The following is a 24,614-nucleotide window of genomic DNA, read 5'->3' on the forward strand; positions in this document are numbered from 1 at the left end:
GAATTCTCTTATGTGTAATTCATTGAATTGATGTTAAATGTGCAAATGGAGATGACAGCTGGGTGTTCCAGTGGAACAAATGAAAGGTTTCTTGGAATTCAGGTCTGCTTACGCAGCTTTGGCTGCTAAAACAACATCTAATGATACTAATATTTAAATAGTCATGACTTTGAATAGTCATGGAAATATTTCCACCCATCCTCTTGTATAGTAGCATGCTGCTTTGCTTTCTTACTCAGCAGTCATCCTTAAAACACTCCCACAACCCCTTCATCATGTCTCTTTCATTTCCATTACTTTTCTCCTTCATCTGACTTACGCCCTATCTGCACCTTTTGAAACAAGCTCATACTTTGCTTGTTCACACAAAATGATCTCTGCCACCCTTTTCAATATGCTGGGCAATTACCTGTAAGATAATTTCACAAATGAAAGGAAGGAATGCTGAATGTTACCTCCTTATTGCACAAGATCTTTGGAATGGATGCAAAATTGTGTAGAATGGAAAAGGCACACTGTTAGGTGCCTTAGGGGTGTCTGAGGCACAGACACAGAGCTGGCAAATCTGACCTGGAATGATCCACACCTTTGTGGACTGGGGTAAATTAATTTTGGCATCTAACATTCATTTAGGAACTGAGTCCAAATAATTGTATTGTAAATGATGTTTGAGCATTTTGTTGCAGCAATGTTGTTAACTTCATCTAGCCAAACTATTAAAAAATGGATTTATTCCTTCAGAAAAAAAAAATTAGAAGTGCATTTGAATTTAGGTCTAGATTATCATCATACGTTTTGGTGCTTTGTAGTCGTTGTTCATTGTTCTAAAAATTGAACTCTATTTAACTCTGTATTCTTTCTCCTGGGAACTACCTCTATTTCTGCATTACATTTCTACTTAAGTATGATTCAGTCATTGTCTCTGTGTCACAGCAGTAAGGTATTTCATTTGACTTTTAACCATAAAACTTAACAGACTATGTTAGGATTTTGGAAAATGATTTTATGGTCCTCAGTCCACAGATACAGCATCCCCTTTTTTTTTTTGATCCTAGAAGAAATTGATCAAGTGAAACTAATTGTACTTCTTGGTGACACTACTATAGGGATCAGGAGGACAAACTTCAGAGGTCTTTAGCCAGAGTGTAGAATTTGCATAACAGGTTTACTGTTACAACAGAAATGTGAGCACAGAAATAAAATGAAGTTATGCTTTTCATTTGGTTCCTTTGACATCGACATGTTGAAGATGAAAGAATTTTAAAATAGGAAGTGTATCTTTCATATGAATCAGAAATATGACCAATAGTATTTTGCTGTCACATTCCTATAGTGTGTTCTTCAGAGTGGCGTGTGTTATCAGTGTGCCTTGAAAGGGAGAACCACCCTTTTCAAAAACTGCACTGAATGCAGGCTTAACTCAAAGCATGACAGAGAGCGTATGCTTATGATTGATTTAAATAGGAATGCTTTCCAAAGCAGAATTATATGCTAGGTGGCCCACACTTGCAAAGTTGTAATTTTATATTTAAAGTAAATGTAATAATACTGGCAGCCTTGAGGTTGCTGGGTTGCAGTAGTGACTGGTATTTATACCTGGTTCATTAGCAACCCAGTGAAAAATTTCATGTGACAAAAATCCATTTGGCTAATGAGCCACCTTTTAATTAGGCTCTGAACTTTCAAAAGAATACAGCTTATTTTTTTCCTCAGTAGTGTAATATAACTGCATAAAACACTTGCAAAAGTGGATTGAATGACAGAAATATGTTCTAGTGGATTAAGCAGACCACTTGTTAGATACTTAGACATCTAAGGCTTTGTTTTGCCTGACCAAACTGAGGCCAATCAAAAGATCTAGGTTACATAATGAAGAGTGTTTTCTTTTGTTTTGTAATAGAACACTTTGAGTTCAAGAAAGCCTTTATAAAGCTGCGATGCTTATGGCCTCTTCTGGTTGTTTATACAGTTATTTTGACACACACGTGTTATTGAACATGCACGTACTATCTTGCAGACATTATGCAAACGGCCATACACTAAAAAAATGTCTTTCCCAAAAAGTACTTCAAAGATAATAAAAAGCTGTCTCCAAATTTGACTAATTTTAACATGTAGATGTGTCAGAGTTGAGACTGTGAAATGTTGCTTGTCACTTTGGCAGATACTTGTTAAAATATGAATAAATGCAGACTGTATTAAAAAGAAATGTAGGTGGTAACTAGTAACATTCTAGCTCTTTATATTTTTTTTGCATCATTTCTGCTCTGCAATTTTAAGTTAGCTATAATTAGCCAGTCCTGTACTGAATCACACTGAAAAGTAAAGGAAATTAGTGATGTTGAGAGGTAGTTGTTCTAAAGTAGCCCATATCCTCCTGAGTTCTGAAACCTCCTCCACTGTGCTGTTTGCCTTTCAGTCCCCTCTTTATCCCAAGAGTTAACCAAGTCCTAGTCAGTCTTCATCCCTAGCTGTAAAATCAGTGTTTCTATCCCTGGGGATGCATACCCTAATATCCAGCCTGACCTCTCTGAGGATCAGGAATACTGCTCTAGACAATGAATATCATATCATGATATTTGGGGAGAAGTGCTGTGAAGAACTGTAGAAAGCATTTACTAAGTAGAAAAAGGCAGGTGAACTTAAAGAAAGTAAATAGGAACCCATGCACAAAACCACCTTACAATTTCACTTTATATGTAAAATGAAGCTGGCCATTTTTTCCACCAATGAGAGCTTTGAATCTTGACAGACAGTCCCGTGTAAATGTTTGTTGAAAACTCAATAACTTTCAAAAGAAGCAAATTGGGAATTTTTAGAGAAGAAGTAAGCCCCAAAAACATTATTCTGTGTCATGAGATCTAGTGCTCTCACATTTCCAATATCTTGCAGCTCTCATTCTCTGTCTCAAAAAGTATGTGGTAATACTGGGTCATATATCAGAAAAACGGGATATTTTAAAGAACAAAAATATTGTCTTTAGCCTAGGAGAAAAACCCTAAAGATAACTGACAAGGTGTATGATAGAGATTGTAAAACTGAGTGGCTGAAAAGATTGGATAGGGTTGGATTTTTCTCTCTGTCTTTCCTGTATACCAACCTGAAGTGCTCCAAAGTGTTGACAGTGGAATGAAAATGCTAAAAGTACACCATCTTCTTTGAATGCAGAATTTTCAGTTGGCAAAAGTTTTTAACAGTTGAAGGGAAGTCATTCATGGATGCCACTGTAATTTAATCTTGAGCTCACATGCTATTCATGTAGGGTACATCTCAATACATGTTTACAAAAATACCCAAGATGCCAGGAAAAGCATAAATGTAAAAGAGAAATAGTTTGAACCTTTAATTTATTCAAAAAAAGTTTAAAATACTTTAAGTGATCTATTACCACTTCCACACCCTCGTGTTTTCACAAGTAACAGTGTCTATATAGGTGGCATAATTTATTTTCAGAACTACTGTTCACCTCTCAATTCTTGTGAAATCTGTGAAAGTAAGGAATATTCAACAGCTTTGTAAATGGGAAACACTGTCCAGTGGTTGTGAACTAAATCTGACTTAAAATTTCCTAAGTACCAAGGAAAATGAATAAAGAATTTTAAAAAATTTATTAATTAAGAACAAAGCTGATGGATTGGGTTTTTCAAAACTGATTTATTGTCCAATGTCTAATGCAGTGAGCTTGTGATTAGCTGAAGCAAGTGAAGCTTTGGCATGCCATAAATAAAATAAAAGAGTGGATAATATTAAAAAAAGAAGTCAAGTAGGCCGTTCAGTATTGTCATTTAAGTTTAGAGGTAAGAAGAATACAAGGCAATGTCAGTGACACTCAAATTTTTATACAAGTGCTAACTGGAAATGTGAAAAACACATCTCAGTGCCCCATGAATATGTTTACATTGCTTTCCTCAGGTTTTGGATGAATTGATGCCCATTTGTGAGTCACAGTATGCTACAGTAAAGATAAAACCTATTTAATTCAGAGTTCACTGTGAGTACATACAAAAATTGTATCCTATCCAGAGTCTTTTTCCTTGGCAATAGGACTTGGACATTTGTGAAAACTCAGAAAATTTGCTGGATGGATGATCAACTCCCTTTGCTCAGTCATCCAATTTTCCTAAGACTGTAAAGTTCAGTATATGTCAGTCTGTGCCTGTAAAATTAATTGATTGTGCTTCAAACATCACAAGGATAGTATTTCATTAACAGAAGCATAGCAGGGCTTTGGAGTTTCTGTAAGCTCATGATGCACTAAAAGGCATTTAGAGATACTTGAATTTGAAAAAGGTCAGCTGAATCTTTTGAAAATTTATGTGATGTTGACTGATTTAGGTTCAACATGACCCTGTCAATAGTGACATGGGGTGTACTGATGCCAGACTTAGCAAGAGTGTGAACTAAGGTAATCTTTTTCTGTTTGCTATTGTCCTCATGCTGAGATATTGCCACTCAGAATATTGCCACTCACTCTTTTCCTCTCATAGTAAAGCAGAAAACGTTGCTACAGCACACGTGAAACAACATAGCTGTAGATCTTTGGAACATGAATTATCAAATAATTTTAGATGTCAGACCAACTTCTTTATTTCTTTTATTATTGGATGTAAATATTTATGTGGATGCCTTTGCAGAAGAGGATGGAAATTCCTTAATGACTCAGAACTGTGTGATTCTACAGATACAAATACGGATTTTACTTGTTCTGGATGCAATTTTTCACTTACTAATTTAGAATCACAGAATCAGTTATGTTGAAAAAAAACCCGACTATGAGTCCAACCATTAACCCAGCACTGCCAAGTCCACCACTAAATCATGTCTGTAAGTGCCACATCTACACATTTTTTAAACCTTCCAGGGATGATGACTCAACCACTTTCTTGGGCAGCCCGTGCTGATGCTTAACAACCTTTTCAGTGAAAAATATTTTCCTAATAACCAATCTAAATCTTCCCTGGTACAGCTTCTAGTAATTTTCTCTTGTCCTATTGCTGGTTACTTGTGAGAAGAAGCCCCACCCTGCCAGTACCACCTTTCAGGGAGTTGTAAGGAGCAGAAAGGTCTCCCCTTTTTTTCCCAGGCGAAACGACCCAAATTCCCTCAGCTGCTCCTGACAAGAATTGTACTCCAGACCCTTCACCAGCTTTTTGCCTTTTCCTGGACTCCCTCCAGAGCCTCAATGTCCTTCTTGTTGTGAGGTGCCCAGTACTGAACACAGGGCTTACGGTTCGGTGTCAGTAATGTGGAGTACAGGGGGACAATCACTGCCCTGCTCCTGCTGGCCACACTGTTGCTGATACAGGCCAGGATGCCATTGGCCTTCTTGGCTGCCTGGGCACAGGCTGCATCATGTTCAGGCTGCATCATCATCACTTCATCATGGCTGTCAACCAGTAGGCCAAAATCATTTTCTGCTGGGCAGCTTTCCAGTCACTCTTCTCCAGCCTATAGAGCTGCCTGGGGTTCCTGTGACCCAAGTGCAGGACTGGGCACTTGGCCTTGTTGAACCCCATACCGCTAGTCTCAGCCCATGGATCCAGCCTGTCCAGATCCCTCTGCAGAGCCCTGTTGCCCCTCAGATGATCAACACTCCTGCCCAACTTGGTGTTGCTGTAATCTGTCTGAGAGTGCACTTGATCCCCTCTTCCAGGTTGTTATAAATGTATTTAACAGGACTGGTCCCACTACTGAGCCTGGGAGAGTACCACTGTCACAAGCCATCAGCTGGATGTAATTCCTCCATAATCACTCTGAGCCTGGTCATACAGCCTGTTATTTACCCAGTTATGAGTGCACCCGTCCAAGCCATGGGCTGCCAGTTTTTCCAGGAGAATGCTGTGGGATTCAGTGCCAAAGGCTTTAGTATAGCCTAGGTTGATTCTGCTCATTCACAGAATGTTACCATTCTCACTTGAGGTAATGCATATGTTAAAGCAGTCTGGACAGCATTAGGAATGAGGTTAAAGAGAAAAGGAGACGCTAGCTGTTAAATCCTGACTACATCTCTTAGGTTCTGCTAGACTGGTCATAAAACAGGTGATCCTTTTCCTGTAAAGACTTACGTATTTTATTTTTTAATTAATGTTAAGCAAGGTTGCTGCCTATTTTCCTGGTTTCCTGATTTTCAGTATATTTTGGGCTGTTGTGTGCCTTCCTGTTGGATAAAAGGCAGAAGACTGTCCCACAAAATGCAGTGTTATTCCAAGAGGAGAAGGAAAAGCACAGGCCATGCAGACTGTGTGCATTCTGCTGTTATCACAGTGCAGTCTTTCACTGATGAATCATGGTCTAGTTATAAATAACATGCTCAGTGTTAATTAATTTTGTTGCTGTCGATAATGTCCCTGGTTATACAGGCTGTTCTTTGATTTTTGCTTCTGGCGCTTTTGTATATTTCTATCCATACTTCATTATATCAAATCTTAATATTTGCACTGAAATATTTATGTAATGACATGAATGTAATGTAGATGTGGCTGGCCTAAGTGACCTCTACAAGTAGATGCATTGATGTTAAAGCTTATTTTAGGCAACTTACAAAATTTTGAAGTGGAAGGTAAAAGATGTAAATGATTTAAAATCAATCCTACTATCATTAATTTTTTAATTACCTAATGCCCAAATCAAATCTTTTTGGTGGTGACTTTGCCTTTCTTATGACTAAAAGTGAGAACCAGTGTATAAGGAGAAATATTATAAAAACCACATGAGAAAATATAAAAGTTTTTCGATATGGTTCTTCATTTTCCTTATTACACTAGGTACAGATTTCTAATATTTTCAAAAATGTTTCTTGCAAATTCAAATCTTGCTAGACAAAATAAGGAATAAAAAGTTTAAACATCAGTCTCCTCCTCCACATTCTTTTAGCTAACTGGCAAATATCACAGATGGGAGAACCAGTTGTAAAAAGTCACAGTGAAACACTCCCCATAACAGCAATTTCAGGATTAGGAATGCTTCCGTTTTTGGTAGTTACTTTGGGTGTAATCTATAACAAATATGGTATATGCTCTGATTGCATAGAAATTACTTCAGGTAATGAAGTTGTAAACAGATGTCAACTGATTTTGGAAAATTATCACTATCTATTTTATAGTCCCACAAAATACTTAGCATGTGTTTACATTTTAAGAAAAACATATGTGAATTGTCAGATATTTTAAAGTTTTTTGTAGTATTTAATATTTGTGGCTCACTTGAAATGTTGTATAATTATACATGCTGATTGGCTATTTAACTGTATTTAACTAGATACTTTGAGTATTACCCCCATCTGGAAGTTACTGTGAGCACTGAAGATCTTTGGAATTAAAAATAAGCCTTTCACTAAAAGTTCCTGGCATTGCATCTCAGAACCTTGGCCTGAACATTGATTGTGGCATTTGACTGTGGACATGTGAAGTTTCTTTGGGAATAGTAAAAGATGAAGAGTTTGCACTGAAGTGCCAATTGCTTCCTGTGTTATATCCTCTTGGGGTCTTTGGTATCTTTGGCTCCTTGTTTATTGAGCCAGTTGGGAACACTTGGAGGCCTCTTGCTTGCATCTGAAAGCAAGAGTGGGCTGGCAAGTGACAAGGCAGGTCTTGCTCGTGGCCTGCGCAGTAACTAAACTCGTTAAATTTGAGTATGTGCTAAAGCAGTAGGCTTGTACAGGGCCAAACTGGCTCAGCACCTTTCAGGTCTGTATCCTAATTCAGAAAATATATTCTGTACTTGCTACTAGAGTTCCTGTTCCTCGGGTTTCGCAAGCACATGTTGGATGATACAGCATTGAATCTTGAATATGGTTCTCTCATCTTTCTGCGGATGATCTTGCCTTTTACTTTGTTTTGTTTTTGTTTTGCTTGTTGAGTTGTTTTTTCCCTAATTTAAATTGTTCTAGTTCGTTTACACTAAGTTAGTGATAAGTATTTTTATTTTTTCTGTTAGAGATTGCTCTCTTACAGATTGGAGATTTTTGTCTAGAATAAATAGATTGAGGTGAAGGAGAAAAAGCAGTATAAAGTCTATAAATTACTGTAAATATAAATCCTTAGTATTTAAAACATACATAAATCACATTCAGTGTCAATAAATGAAAATAATAAATGAAAATATATTTTAATACAAACTATTAAAATTTATATAAGGAACTCATAGGATTTGATAGAAATTGCTAACTTTATTAGATTTCTGCTGATTCTGAAGTATTTTTGAAAAGCTTTGAGTGGTATCACAAGCTTTTGTAGTTGATATACTCTGCATTGAGAAGTTGCACAAATGTTTTTTACAAGAAAATAAGTATTTTAGATTTCCTTCATTAGTCTGTGTTTGGTAGTTGCTCAGCCAAGCTTTCTAGGCCAGAGAGCTTTATTTTCACCTTTTTTTGCTGTTCTTTTCTTTTATTGATAGACATTCATGTCAAGTGACATACAGTTTTTCACCTCCTGCAGGAAGATATCCTTCTTCAAGTTCACACTTCAGAATAACAGACTGATTTTTATTTGCTAGCAAGGGAGGGAGGCCTTAATTTTACTTGGCAATAAATCTTTCTGTTAGCAATTGTATGGATTTGAAGCCATTTACACATTTTTTCTCCATTATTAGCTGTACTAAGTTGTACTTGCAAGAAGAAAGAGGACACAAGCAAAAGACATTAAATGGTTGATTGTTTTGGATATTGGCACTTTAGGAGCTTCTAGCTTTCTGAGCACTACAAGGACCTTAATGCCACTGCAGGGTGTTGCTGCTCCAGGGCTTTGTTCCCACACTCACCACTTTAAGAGATTTGATTTAAGGACTAGGCCATTAGATTTAACTTCTTTGTTAGAGCAATATAGCAAGTAGCAGGCTTAACATTTGCTTTTTAAAATCCACAATTTGTCATCATGCAAAAAGAATTTCTATATGTTCTGTGGAAACAGGCAATTTTCATCAAGGATTTCGTTAAACTGCTTATACTGTGAATTGCCCCTACTACAATACAGATTAAATAAACACTATATAAATTAGGGGGAAAGATGACACTTGTCTTCATTCCCAGAGACAGCATTAAGTGTCATTTTCCAGTTTCTCTAGCCTTTCACTATGAGTTTTCCTCATGTAAAAAAGATTTATTCATCTACCTAATGCACAATGTTCACTTTTCTGCACAGGCAGCTACATCTTACGTTCTATCCAATAAAACAGAAAGAACTGTATTGATGCTGAGATTTCAGTCTTCTCTTGGGTCTCAGAGAAAACAGAGCAAACAGGTTTCTTCTATTTGCTTCTTTCCCATTAAGAAAACATGTAAAATTAAAAGGGAGGTAGGAGGACTTCTGTAGCATACCATGAACCCTCTCCTTTTGGTTGATCCCCAAGCCTCCTCCAGGTTTTTAAATCCCCTTTCTACTTCTCTTATTTTTTCCTTACTTATTAATATTCCTTCAACTTCATAGAAGACTTGAACTCCAGAAAATCAAATCTTATTTTCCTCTGTGTCAGCTACATGCATAGGAACACTGAGTGCATAATTTATCTGTTTATACAGAATTAATGTCTTCATATACTAACAGATATGAGGTACTACAGATGGCATGTGGATGGAGCTGTGCAATATCATCTAACCACAGAATCTGAAACTGCTGAGACTGCTTCCAATGCTGTTTTAACTTGAGATTTATTACATTTGTGTATCTAATAACATAAATAAAAGAGGCATTTTTAAGAGGAAAAATCAGAAAGCTTTTACTGCTTAGAAAGGAAAAGGCCAGATCAGAGGGATAGATCATGAAATTTGAGATTCCCACTGCAAAACAAAAAAATTTGGTAGGATCCACATATTTTGTATTTTCATAATTTTAAAAAATATGTTGACTCAGTTTATCTTCATGTTCCACCAATGCTCTTGATAACCGTGGTCAATCCTCATCTATTTGAATAAGGAAGTGTACCAAAGACTCTGTAACATTCTGTGATTTGCTGACTTAAGATCTTGCAAGAGCTAAATCCCTGCAGTAATAACATTGTCTTAAGTCAGTAATACTGTAAACCCTCTAAATGCAGTTCTGATGCTTAGAGTGTTCATTTCTACTGTCAAAATGGTGCCTTTAAATAGGCAACTTCTGAATTAGACTGTTTCAGTTTGGTGGTTCACTTGCTGAAAAACCTATTTGGTCATTTATTTTGTTTGTTAGGGTTTTCTTTGCCTAAAATGTAAGATGCCCAAAACTCTAAAGGTCCACAAAACCTGGCAATCTGAGACTCATTCCCAAATGGTGTACAAATATTTAAATTTTATTCACCTTCTTTGCACTCCTTCCAAGAGGCAAGCAGTGAATACAAGTATGTAATTAACACAATTTCATTAGTCATGCATATAAGAGTACTTATAACATTCAATCAACTAGGCAACAGAATTACATTACAGAGAAATCAACATACAAAGAGACCAAGCATTTTATTTTTATCCTATGTGGTAAAGCAATCTAGAAAGAATGGAGTGTGATTGAAGTATTAATATATAGTGGTCAGGAAACATAACTAAAAGCAATCAGTGTAAACATTGGCCTGAGAGTTGAGTTGTGGTTAAGCAAACCATGTACTGAAGGAAATGGATATCATGACATCTTAATTCCTTGAACTAGCAAAAAAAAAAAAGAAAAAGTTTAAGAAGCTGATTTTTTTTCCCCAAGTTCTTTTTCCCAGACAGCTGAGAAAGCAAAAACAGACAAACAGGTTTTCTATAGAGAGAGTCTGCCCACAGAAACTGTTCCATAGAGTTGTGTATTCCAGAACGGTGACCTAACATAAATGTACTACATGGCATCTAATGTGCCTGCTTGCTAATTTAACAATTTGTGTTTAAAAGACTTTGTATGACAAGAATGGCAATTTGTACAAAAAAAGTCAGATGCAATTACCTTATAATTATATATGTTCAGTATAGGACTAGAGGGCTTAGGAAATCCTGTATGTACCATTTATTGTCACAGTCATGTCTCATGATGAGACCCTGTCTATACCCCTTGAGTTTGAGTGCCTCATCTGTCTTACCTGTGACAATGTAAAAAAGTTGTTTCCTTACACTCACGAAGTCTGCATAGTAAAAATTGCCAAAGAAGCATTAAATATTCAGTATTCCCTTATTTACATTGCTCTGTCTTCCATTCCCTTGGGACAATAGATGGCAGCAAATCTGTATTTGGGCAGTCTTTGTACATACAGTGCACACAGGAGGCACTCCTAAGTGGTATAAACTTTAAAACAGTTTGAATAGCAATCAAACTTTCTTGAAAGCCTTATTTTTTTCAGCAGGAAAAAAAATTATGTCAAATTATTTAGACTGGCTAAAGGGTAAATACGCGTTTTTTAATGGCCTAAATTAAGCCTATGATTCAATGATATATACATGTGTTTGCAAATGCATTTATAAAGTATATATGATATTTTTTTAAAGGCACAATCAGATTACAGTAGTTGATAGTTTTAAAAAGAAAAAGTGTCCTGGATAAATGTAAGTAGCAGTAAAATCCCTCTCTCAGAGCTGACAGAATGGTGAACTTCAGTGCAAAATATGGCTAAACATTTAAGAATTTGCTTAAAATAGAATACTTAGAGGGATGGTTAAAGTTCTCTTTTCATATTCCTCTGTCTGCTGGGTTGCATGGGTCCCTTACCATGGAAGTGGTTGTGTGCTAATGGTGTGTGCAGGTGAGGACTGGATCAGGGAGCAAAGCAATCATCAGCTACTGGCATAAATGCATAGAGAACAGAACATTAAGTAATAATTACACAGAGGGTGGAAAACAGAGGCTTGGTAACAGACTTGGGAGGAGTCTGCCAACAGCAAAAAATACCATAAATTAATATAATGGTGCATAAAATTACATTTGGACAAAAAGTGAATCTCTGCAGCTGAGGGAGGTATTCGTTTTGTTTGTTAGGTTTGTTAACATAATACAAATAATGTCCAATTACCTTAAAAATGGTGATTTTTACTTTCTCCTTTCCACTCACCAGGAACTTCCTGTGTATTTTCCATGTCATAATCATGTAAAGGGGGTTGGCTAGAGGTAACTGGTCTAATTGTTTGGTGCAACAAAAACGAGGTCAAAATTCAACCAATACATTTTATTTAGCTTATTATAGGTGCAATATTTGTATTCAATATTAAAAGAATAATATTTGTATTTCTGATCTTGAAGCTTTCTAAATATCAAAATGACTTAATGAGTAGGTTTTACTTGGGGTAAACTTAATTTTCTTCACAGTGGCTGGTACAGGGCTATGTTTTGGATACATGGTTACTGCATGGTATTTGGTTGCTGACTGAGGTTAAACCACAACAGTTGCATAATGGCATGAGGGCCAACAAATGAAATATTTTATCAAGTGTTTTAAAATAGACAGAAAACCAATGACTCAGAAAGTCAGAAAGCAATTTTCTCATTAGATCCCTGATCTAAAAGATACTACATCTGGACCTGAGAATGTCTTAAAATGTGCTGTCTTCTGTTTGAATATCTTGATACAGTTTAATATATGCAGTGCATAATTTCAAAATGTATAAAGGTATGTGTGATACTCTCTGCAGAAATGATGTATTTTGATAGGATCTCACTCTGAGATTTCATCTGAATAAGATGAAATATGTGTATATTCACTTATACTTTGGATTATTGGCCATTTTATCAAGTACTATACTTTACTATGCTTATTGATACAGGGGGGCACCTAAATTATTTGGAACTGTAAGCTATCAGAAAGTTTGAAAATCATCCTATATTTAAGCAAGCATACAGATTCTGATCCTAGTGCCTCTTTTTAAAATGTCTTTTAAAGTTAGAGAAAAAGGAAATACAACTTTTAAAAATTGAAAAATTGCAAGTGCCATTATTAGAATCAGAGAAGGGCCTGGATTGAACAGGACCATAAAGACCATCAAGTTCCAACCCCCATGTCTGGACAGGGATATCTTTCACCAGGTTCTCAGAGCTCCATCAAATCTGGCCTTAAAGTCTTCCGGGGCTGCTTTTATAATTCTAAGCCATGATATGAAGCCGCCAGGAATTCTGCTAATATCTGAAGTTTCCAGTAAAATGTTCCAAGATGGATGTGTCTGTGTACATGAAAGAGTATATATATAATAGGATATATGTATATATCCTATAGAATGTAAAAAGTGGTTTTATGTATCTCATGTCAGATATTCCACTTCAGAGAACACATTAACTTCATGGAATTCATTGGTTTTCTCCTTGCTAAAGTTGAGGCTACCATGCAGAAACAGACATTTTTGAGGGGGTCTAATAAACCAGCAATGCTGTGAACAGGAGGGACAGTGCTGAGTGGTTGCACAGCATGAAATGCAGGAGTACACCCATGGCTGACAGGTTTTGTTCTTACCTCTCCCATTAAATCTGGCTGTTTGTACCTAAACCATTCCAAAACCAGTCTGACACTATTTTTTAAGCTTACTGGAGAAAGGTAAAATCTTAAGTATCATTTCTGATTGGAAGACCCTGCTTTTTGTGTACCTGGTGTAAGGGACTAAGGGAATTGGCACCATCCCCACTAAAGCTGTGTTCAGCCAATATCTAAAAGCTCATCAAATCAGTTTATGGAGCTTCCTTAGTGTGGTTTTATGCTTCACACCCATCTCTGAAATATGTGTGTCTAATGAGCATATTTAGGATGATCAGTAAGAATGCCTTGGCAGAGGTCGAAACTCAAGCATCTTAAACACAGTCTGTGTCTGTATAAGGGGGAAAGACAAGCAGCCCATTTTTTTTTACGCTAGGTCCGACCTAAAAAATTTAAGGACAAAAAGATTTTTTCTGAGTCAAAACAAAGTTGGTACCCCCATTATACCATTCTGTTGTGCTTTAAACAAACAGGAGAATTTGTACGTGTTGGTAGTGTGTACCAGAGTTTCAAAAAGATACAGAACTTTCTGTATGCAGGGATTATGTGCAGATGCATAGAATTATTTAATTTAATGTAATTTCATTTGGGCCTCCCAGCAGAGTCTGCTTTAAAGGATGACTTCACTGAGCGGCTGACTAGTTTGGATGTGGCAAGCAGAGATGAAGATACGTGGGTTCTGGATTGCAGACTGGGGCAACCAAACTCATTTCCTCATTCAAGTGAGAAGATCAACAGAAGTGTGTTGCATCTGAGCCTGGAACTGAATGTGAGTAGGACTGTATTCATGCTATACTGGATTTCAACAAGCATTTATTATATACAGTTACATTTTTGGTGTGCATTTATTTCAGGTCAGTCTAAAAGCATGTTCCAAAATATCTGACAAACTGCAAAGTTTTGGATGGTATACAGTGTTCCAGATGGTCTGTGAGCCCATATGTCTGTGCAGCTGAGAGCAATTCACATGGAAAATGTTTGAAATTATATAAATTGATTAAGATACATGATGTACTATTTCTAAAATCTGGATGAGTGTTTAGTTTAAATTAGCTGGTTCCTGGAGATGCATTGCAGGAGCAAACTCTGTGTGTGCACCTGTGCACAGATGCATGTGTGTGTGCTCACGTGCATGTGTGCAGCACTGGGAGCCAGGCTGCTGCTTCCCAGAGCTTTGGAGAAGCTGAACTGGCACTGGAGCCAGACTGGCCATGATCTTGACAGGAAAAGTTTCTCAACTTCCTGGGGTATGAAACAATGAAGCTTCAGAGGGCAACTTGAGTTCATCATAAGGTCAGGCCAGCTTAATGTAGCTGGAAATCCTTACAGGCTGCCAGGGTGAGCAGTAAGCAGCCTACAGAGACATGTTTTGGCAGAAGGAAAGGGAACAGAATATAGAAGAAGAAGAAAGAAACATAGGAAGGATTGAATGGTTGGAAGAAGTTGCTTTAAAGACTAGATTGCATAATACATTTTGTGCAAAGAAACACTAAGAAAAATTTGTGTAAGAGTGACATCTATTGGTGGAAATACAAGAATTGACTTAGAAGTACATTTAAAAAGCTTTTTAATGCTTACAATCACCATTGGTATTCTTTTGAGCTTGTTATAAAATTGATTTTTTGTCCTAACTTTCTTTTCTTAAAATAATTATTTAGATTAGTCTTGTATCAGTGGAAAGGTACAGGTTCGTCCTTGTAATAAATTGCTGAGATGAAAACAACAGAACTGAGAGGAACAGTGACATAGCTGTTATGACTGCTATAAATATCTGCTACAACAAGAAGTATATAGTCCTTGAGGATTCTCTGACTGCATTAAAAAGTCCTTGTATAGAGCAGGAGGAGTTACAAATGAAGGCCATTTTAGAACAACATTTTGAGTAAAATAAGAAATATCTGAGATTAGTAAAGTTTGTTTCCACCTTTCTTACTATTTTTAAAGAAATACTTTATTTCTAGAAATCTAAATAATTGCACTATAAAAAATTTAATAATTTCAGTTTCTTGTAGTTGAAAAGGAAGAATATTTTTCCATTATTTTTTAAATACTCAGAACAAAAGTCTTAATTTCTATTTTATAAAGGGTCCTCAACATGGGCTGATGGACTGTTAGGGACCCACTAAGACACTTTATCCTGCAGCTCACTCCCTGTGACTCTCTTTCAGGACAGAATTCTGAGTTGAATTACATAGCCCTTGCATCTCCAAGATTATTTTTCTTCTTCAACATGAGTTCATGGGATTGAAGGAGTTGCCAAAAGAACAATAGTGAGAAGGCTGCTGCAGCAGTTGCTGCCAACAGAATCTCTTTGGACTGCAGCCCTGCTAGAAGTAGCCTGTAAGAAATATAGTGGCCAAAACCAGGCCACATGGGTTGCTCTGGTGACAACAACCCTTGGGTGTTCCCTTCCTCTTCAGGGTGGGACGTTGCACCCAGATATTGTCTTCCCTGTGCACTCATCAGACTGGACAGCAAGACAATTGTGGTAAAAAAACAGCCAGTGTCTGGAGAGCAATTCTGAAGCTAAGATCATGTTCCCAGGAAATAGCATCTAAAATGGACCAATTTATTTATTCTCAGTTGCACTACACCCTGTCATGTTATCTATGGCCCTTTTCTGCTTTTAGAAGAAAACCTTTAGCCTGACTGATCAAAAGTTTGGCACTATTGTTTTAAAATGCAATATATTCATAATAATAACAATATGAAAAAAGCTATTTATTGAAAAACTCTGCTTGCTCTGGATTAGGAGCACCCTAATCAAGGTATGATATAATTGTGTATGTGCATCTGTAGATACAATAGTGTTTGCTTATGGAGTTATAGAGTCATAGAAGGGTTCAGGTTGGAACAGACATTATAAATCATCTAATTACAACTTCCCTGCCATGGGCAGGGACACCTGTCACTAGAGCAGGTTGCACAGGGCCCCATCCAACTTCACCTTGAACACTTCCAGGGATGGAGCATCCAGATCTTCTCTAGGAAGCCTGTTCCAGTGCCTCACCACCATCACAAGCAAAGAATTTCTTCCTAATATCTAATCTAAACCTACTCTCTTTCAGTTTGAAGTCATTATCCCTTGTCCTAGCAATACAGGCCCTTGTAAAAGTCTCTCTCCAGCTTTCTTGTAGCTCCCTTCAGGTACTGAAAGGTGCTGTAATGTCTCCTCAAACCATTATCTTCTCCAAGCTGAACAACCCCAACTCTCTCAGCCTGTTGTCACTGGAGAGGTGCTCCAGCCCTCTAATCATCTTCCTGGCCCTCATCTGGAGTTTCTCCAACAGCTCCATGTCCTTCCTTCTACATTCTGTTCCCTTTCCTTCTGCCAAAACAGCTGGATGCAGCCCTGCAGAGGCTCTCAGCAGAGCAGAGCAGAGGGGCAGAATCCCCTCCCTGGCCCTGCTGCCCACGCTGCTCTGGCTGCAGCCCAGGACACGTTTGGCTCTCTGGGCTGGCAGTGCCCATGGTGCCTCATGTGCAGCCTCTCAGCCAGCAGCACCCCCAAGTCCTTCTCAGCAGGGCTGTCCATCCCCAGCCTGTGTTGATAACAGGGATTGCCCTGAGCCAGGTGCAGCACCTTGCACTTGCTCATGTTTATCCCCATAATATCCCCATTGGCCCACTTCTCCAGCTTGTCCATTACATTGTTGAAAAGATGTTTCTATGTTTATATTAGATGGAAGGCAGTAGATAATCTAGATGAGAGAGAGACAGTGAATGAATTCTACTCTCTACAATCTACACCAGAAGCATGAAAAAAGATCTTGCATTAGGTTTTAAACCTTAGGCGGGGAGAAGATAAAGAGATGTAGAAGGTAATGAAACAAAATAGAAATGAAACCCCACCCTATTTTTATACAGCATTTCATCTCAGATAAAAAGCACATTAGTGAGACATGAAAATGCAGCTAAAATTGCAATTAACAGTTAGTAATTACTTAAGAAATTATGGTAAATTAATGCAACTATGTGGATTTTATTTTATAAAGCTTTTTGTTTAAGCTTTAAACTACTATATCACATTGTAGATGGGGAGTAAAAGGCCTGTTGAAATGAAAAGAAGATGAAAAGAGAGTAACCTATAAAAGGAAAAAGATTAAGAATTCATCTCCATTCTTTGTAACACTAAGTGCTAGCCTTTGTGCCTTAATGTACAAAATCTTCATTAGCTTACTTACACAGTTTATAGTGATCTTCTGTTCCCTGTCTTTTTTACTTGTATGTCTGCTCATATTACCCAGACCCATCAATACATCTTCTTAGAATTTCTGTCTCAGATCTACCACTGCTTTTTCATATGATAGGTTTTACAGGTTAATATTCCATTTATTGATACAGTGTACAGTATGCACTCCTGCAAAATAGTAAACTGAGTTTCTTAATGTGCTTTCTGATTTTATAACTCTATAGCTATTACAGTGCTTTTTCAAATTCTCTGAAGTAGTCCATATCTCAATGTCAATCAGAATTTAGATGAAAATGCTAAAAAACACTTTGCATTTATACAGGTGGATTTATACAGACACCTTCACCAAATGTGTCTGGTGTCCACACATTCTGTTAACATCATGTATTGCTGAATTCTGATAAGAATTATCGTGTCTATATTTCTGTTGCTACATCTAAATTAATTATTAAATTTAAAGCAGTTATGTTGTGATACCCAATTCCATCAAAACTCAGGAAAGCTGCTCACATAATGGTCTAAGTGAGGTAACAAGGCCGAGAATAATGATGAAAATCAAGGCCTTATCATTATTCTTCTATCTTCCCTGCCTCTCCTCTTTTAGAGCATTTAACAGGTAAAAATACTAAGTTTAAAATGAGGTAATCAGCAGGAGAGCAGGAGAGCAGGGGAATGTTCAGACCATTATCAACCTGCACAGTGAAGGTTAGGCTGAGGACAGGGCAGAGGGCAGACTGTGTCAGCTGAACTTCAGATCAGTTCAAGCCACCTGAGCTACAAACAGAGCCTGCTGCTTCCCGTGGCTCTTCTGAAGCCTGATGCAATTGGTCCATATTTGATTCCATGATTATTTTCAAGAAGTTATGCAAACTTTTCTAGATTTGGGGTTCTTAATTTTGAAAAAACAGTAGAATAAATGTTTTCAGTTTAGCAATCTTGCTGTTTTGTAGAATGTCCTTCTGTCCTGTTCATGTTTATCTAGTTTGTTACTACAGTGATCTGAAAAGGCAATCTGAGTAGATAAGGGGTCAGGAAGTGTTGAGCCCTGCCATATGATAGTGGTAGAAATTAGATTACCTTATTCTAGCTTAATGCGTGTTTTCTTCAAAGCCAGTTTTAAAACCTACTCCAGGTGAGCTTTTAGACACCTCAAGAACAGAACTAGAGTGTGTTGTGGGTGTGACTTCTGTCTGTGATGAAATGTAGGTCAAAAAGGGTGTGGACTGTTAAATGTGCTTTAAACTGTAAGGAATGGTTGTCCTTTAGTATAATTAGTGCATCGACTGCCTTGAAAGTTGCTATGACAGGTTTTAAGGGCTTTTCTGAGGCACCACAGAGTTGTCAGTTTTATTAAGTAAAGAGGCTTGTAACATAATTATAACTGATTTTTTCTAAAGATTTTGAAGTTGTTCCTTTAGATGCAGTGTTACAGCCTGTTCAGACCTTCCTTATGAGATAGATCCACCCAGCATTAAAACACTTCTACCAACAAACTGACTCCATCTCATTTTACATCACAATGACTACCTCTTTTTAATATCAGAATTTATAAGGCCACATACTGATGTAGGTATTTTACTCAGAAACACTCTTGAGTAGGTAACCAATATGTATTTCATTGTCAGCTATTCAGTCCCTCAAAAGGCTCTCCACTGGGCTGATCATCAAAATGCAGGAAGAAGGTCTCTACAAAAGCCATATTTTAGGCTGGGAGTTTATGGACTGTGTGGTGAATTTCAGAGACTGGCTGACTCATTCATCACAATGACTTTCAGGTTTTGAGTATTTCTGCAGGCATATATGTGGAGATGAGTTTCCTTGTTAATCCTGGAGCTCAAAAAGCTTGAAAGTTTCCCCACACTTCCTAGAGTTTACTACAAAAAGAGGTACACATAAAGCAGTATTTTCTGCAGGTTTGTGAGATTACCTTTGGTTATATAGAGTATATTTCAGCTTCTGGAATTTTAATTATTCACTGTTCAACTCTGAGATTTCTAGCACCTCAATATATTGTGTTACTTAAGCTTTACACTAAAAGCACCCTTCTTTTCACTTCTAATTTGATCCTGCTCTATTTTGTTGGGATGCTGTTTGGACATAAAGTTTGAGATTCCTGTTTTAAGTCCACTTTTAAACAAAACTTTTTATAAGTCCATTAAAACCTTAAATAGTGGCTGTAATCATCAACCTTCTACTCATAGGATTGTTACAGCTTGGTGACCCTTTTTTATTACAGGGAAGTTTTATTCTAAGTATGGGCTATTGTTAATATAAACAGATGAATAAATATTTTGGCATAATCTGAATCATTAAAAGGTATTATGACCCCAAATAAGCAGGGGCACATAAATAAATAAGCAAGACATAACCATACAATTTATCAGAACAATGAACAATTAATCATGTAGTTGAACATAGAAACAGATGTGCATTTAAATGTAGAAAATTTTGGCCCAGTATTGTCACTTTGCCCCATTTATTTTGCCATTAAAAGGAATATAGAATTGCTTTAGATTTGCCTTGAAGAAATTTTGTCTTGGGGAAAGTCACCAGTGTTGTGGTAGCTTCCTTCCACCTGTTTATAAGTCCTGGAATTTTAAGAATAGGTTGGCATAGGGGGTGGTAAGGACTCTGTCTCTTTCTTTACGTAGAGCTTAATTTTGTGATATTAAGCCTAGAAACCAGGGGAGCCTGTCAGTTGTTTCTGACCTTGGCACCTGATGATTAAGCATAGTGGAGAAGCAAGTCCAGAGCTTGCTAAGGCAATGCCAGGCAACAGGGCAGAAGACATTGCTCCTTTTGAAATCACAGATAAAGATGGGAATGATTTCAATGCCCTTTGTCTATTGGTATGCATGCAACCCTCTAATTGAAAAGGTGTCTGTAAGCTTCATCCAAGCCCTTAGTATTACAATCTGATTTTCAGGAAACCTTGTTCCTGCAGGAGATACCAATGGCTTTTGCTTTTGCTGTTGACAAATGTTATTTGTACAGTCTACATTTTTAAACAGTAAACCAAAAGCTAAATGTGTTGGGATACTTTGTTGTTGCTTGTTGGCTGCAATATTCAGCATTTTAGTAAATGTTTTTTGGTAATCACATACAGCAATGTGATCTGTAGCTAATTTCCCTGCGAAGGACAGCTTTCCCCATGTTGCTTGCTTAAGATTACTCATCACAGCTAAATGTATAACTGTAGAACTACCCTTTAACTTGGGTAAATAAAAAAAAGTAGCGAAACTGGAGACTTGTGATGGAAACCTGCTCCAAATGTTACTGACTTTCTGAATATCAACAGTGCTTCAGAGTATTTTCTATATACTTTCTCCATCTCTATTGATTAAAAAATACATAGTATCCCTGGTAGTTTCAGTCAACGTTGAGTTAGACAGTTTTGTACATTTCAAATGTTCTTGTTCGTTTCAACTAAACAAATCTTACACATAGAGCAGTAAAGTCTGTGAAAATCATCACAGAACATGTCAGCAGAGATTGTTGTGGTTCGGACCCACCCAAGGCTGGTGCCGTGGATGGACAGGGCTGTCCGATTCCTAAACAGTTAATTTGGCCCTGCCGGGCGCTGGCCGCTCTCCCGCCGCCCGGCGCTCCCGGTCCCTGGGCGCGGCCGCAGCCTCTGATAAGTACCTGCGTGCACCTCTCAGCAGGAGCTGTGCAGGGCAAGGACAGTGGTAACATGAAACCAGTCTCGTTGGTTTTTGTTCATGGCCCTGGAGGCTGAAATCTGCATTCCAGATGAAACCTCCAGCAAATCGGAAGAGAGTCTCTTTTTTTCCTACTTTCCTCTGCTTCAAGGGCGCTCACTCGAGTTGGCTCTGCCCGGCCGGGCACTGGGGGCTCTCCAAAGGCTTCAGGAGGGGGCACAGGAAGCTTCAGAGTCCTTAGCTCGGGTTTCCATTTGACATTTTTTGGTGATTATGGATTTACAAAAGAAGTTCTTTGTCCTAGTGGAAAGACTATGCAAAGGAATCCGTCAGGAATTTTCTGCTGAAAACCACCCAGCGCTGGCGCACCGGGACAAGGAAGTAAGGAGCAGCGGCGGCGCGCTCGGCCCGGCGGGACGGCTGCTGTAGCTGCCGGGGGCGCGCAGCCCGTCGGGGTGCGGAGCACCGAGGGACCGCCGGCCGGGCTCCAGCCGAGGTTAGTGCTGGGACAGACCTCTCTCGCGCGAGCGAACAAGCTCCAGACGCCGCCGAGGACTGATTTTTACGGAGGGTCGTTGTGCTGCTCCCTTGGCGGAGCGGGAGCCCCGACGGCGGAAGGAGCGGCGGGGCGGCCCGGCCGGGAGCGCGGGAGGCCGGCGGCCTGCGCGGGCCGGGCCGGGCCGGGCCGCCTGTTGCAGCGCCGGCAGCCGGCCCGCCGGCAGCCTGAATGCGCGCAGTAAGTGTTGGCTCAGCAGTCAGCAGCACTGCTGCGAGCGAACCTATTCTCTACTTCACACAGCATGGAAGAACATAATGGGATGCCTGACTGTAGTCAGCTTTTAGACGTGAAGAACGCAGCAGAAAGCGACTCTAACCCACTCACTACATTTTCTGTGAAAACACTGTTTGGACTTACAACTAAGCTTGAATCTACAGCTCCTACAGAAGAAACAGTGCTTAAAGCATTTCAACCTTTACACAGCAATATAAATACTCACGCTAACACCTGGCATGAGAGGAATGATAATGGATGTAATGAGGACTCAGAAAATCAGCACAGCGTGGATAGTACCAGTGACCAGGCTGACCCAATGTCTGGCATGCAGGCAGGCCTGGAGCTCGACTTAGCTGACCAAAATGAATTACTTCTTCAGCATTTGAGGTTTGTTGAGCCTTCTTTGTCTGAATCTGACAATGATGACAAGGATGTTATTCTCGTACAAGGTACTTTGGTTCATACAACAAGTGACACAGAATCGGACACGGAGAATAAGGACCTAGACACCGATGAGAACAATGCGAGCAAATATGGGCTAAAAAATGCTGCTTTGTCTGCTGAGGCCTTGGACAACAGCAATCAAAATAAGGAAGAGTCAGAATCAGAAGGGCACAGCAACAGTGATGACACTGTGGATACAGACGACATTGAATTACATCCACCATTCTCTAACCAGCTCCCAAAAGAGCTGGATGGTATTCTACAGTATGACTCCAATGGAAAAGACAAAATGTTAATGGATGAGCAATTCACTCATTTGCTTGCTACAGGAGAATGTCCTCAAGAACTTTCAGATGAAGAACAAAGACCTTCCGTTGATAATATATCACTCCAAAAAACAGCACTGGCTGAAAAGACTTTCCAGCTGCCTGCTTTCTTCAGTGGACTACGTGTCAGAAAAAAGGGACTAACCACAGAAGATGGGGAAATTGTTACAGAAATTAAACCAAGGGAGAATGATTTAGCTCTGCTTAAATTACGACAGCCTGTTAAGAAATCCAATATTGCATCAGGTTTGACCATTAAAAAAAAATCATCTGAACCTAAAGCAAATCCCACTTTTCTAGAACAACTCTCGCACTTGTTAAACATAGACGTCTCCAAGAATGAAGATAGAACTGAGGACTCTGCTGAGGGATCTGGGGAGACCGAGGACAGTGATGAAGCTCAAGAGAACAAAGCCTCCAGCAAAAGAGAACCACGATTTCCCTCTGAGGAGATAAAATCAAGCCCTGCTGAATCTGCACTGGATGCCTTTAAAGCCTTATTCACGCGACCTCCCAAGAAAGAAACAACTGCAGATCCTTCAGAGCTGGAAGCCCTGAAACGCAAAATGAGAAATGAAAAAGAGTCCTTGAAAGCTGTATTTGAAAGGTCAAAATCAAAACCTGGGGATGGACCATCAGACAAATCTGTAGGTTGAATTACTTTTTTTTCCTAAGATCTGGAAGTAGAAGGATTAAATATTCTTGTTTAAATATTATTGGTGGGGACTTAAGGTCAAAATGTCAGAATTGCTTCTCTTTTGGAAATCTCAAATTTTGGATTCCCAGCCAAGGAAGTCTTGGGGCTAATTTGTCAGAATTTTTGATCATCTGCAGTTGAAGCAGAATTCAGCCACAACTGATGACAACAGTAAAAGTCTCTCAATTAGAAGTGAGAACTTAACAATCAGTTTCTGATATTAAAAGATCTCTACATGGCAGTTCTCCATATGTTAATTATGGCTTTAAATCATTTTGATGCTGCAGATATTTACTGTAATATTTTTTAAGAGTTTCTGAATCTCGCTCTGTTTTTATTCATTGAGTATTTTATTTTTATAAGTAGTATTTCATTTTACCTGTGGGAATAATTGTATGATAAGAGTTGTTACAAGAAGTTATGGGTGATTTTCAGCTCAAGACATGGAACACGAAGGGTTTTTTTGTCTTGTTTACATGCACATGTTTGGCTTTTCAAATATTGGTAAGCATTTAACCTTATCCGGGTGTAACTTAGTGATTTCAATTAGACAACTCAAGTTTTTGATTAATATAAGTGTTTGCAAGGTTAATGCTCTTAGGCATATGGAGATGTAGTTATTACAGAAAAAAAAATCAATGCAAAGTTTTCATACAATCATAAATGGCTTTGAATATGATTTGAACTCTTTAATTAAATGAGTAACCTTTGGGTTGGCATTCCCCCAACCCAAAGTTCTTACAGCCACATCTCTGGGAGATGTAATCAGCCCAGGAGATTCTTGTTGGCTGAAGGGGGAATTGCTTGAAGGATTATATTTTCAGGATTGTACCTTAAATCTGAAGCTACATGTTAGTTTTCTGGGTTGGTTATACTCTCTTTCAAATTTTAATTCTTACATAATATTAAAAAAAAAAACATGTAAAAATCCTGGTCAACACTTGGGTAAACTGATAATACCAGTTTGTAGTAAATTACCTGTGGGGAGGAGAAAACAGGTATTCATTGGCTGTGGAATGTACAGCAAGGGCAGTCTGAGTGTGCCCTTCCCATCCCTGGCTTGCTCCTTCCTGCTTACACCAGTGGCTGTGCTGGCGTCAGCGTTCCTGTGGCTCTCAGCAAACCT

The 24,614-nt window shown here is 38.4% G+C and overlaps 1 protein-coding gene across 1 annotated transcript in view; it reads left to right on the forward strand.

Annotated features, from left to right (window-relative positions):
- The first annotated feature begins 21,276 nt into the window (after positions 1-21,276).
- FMN1 (formin 1) overlaps positions 21,277-24,614 on the forward strand; it is a 123,782-nt gene continuing 120,444 nt past the window's right edge. Inside the window, exon 1 of the mRNA XM_059473848.1 lies at positions 21,277-23,438. Coding sequence (XP_059329831.1) covers positions 22,047-23,438 — 1,392 coding nt within the window. The 5' untranslated portion in view covers positions 21,277-22,046. The remainder of the gene's footprint in view (positions 23,439-24,614) is intronic.

This window comes from Ammospiza nelsoni, chromosome 6, assembly GCF_027579445.1.
Source record: "Ammospiza nelsoni isolate bAmmNel1 chromosome 6, bAmmNel1.pri, whole genome shotgun sequence".
Taxonomy (NCBI): Eukaryota; Metazoa; Chordata; class Aves; order Passeriformes; family Passerellidae; genus Ammospiza; species Ammospiza nelsoni.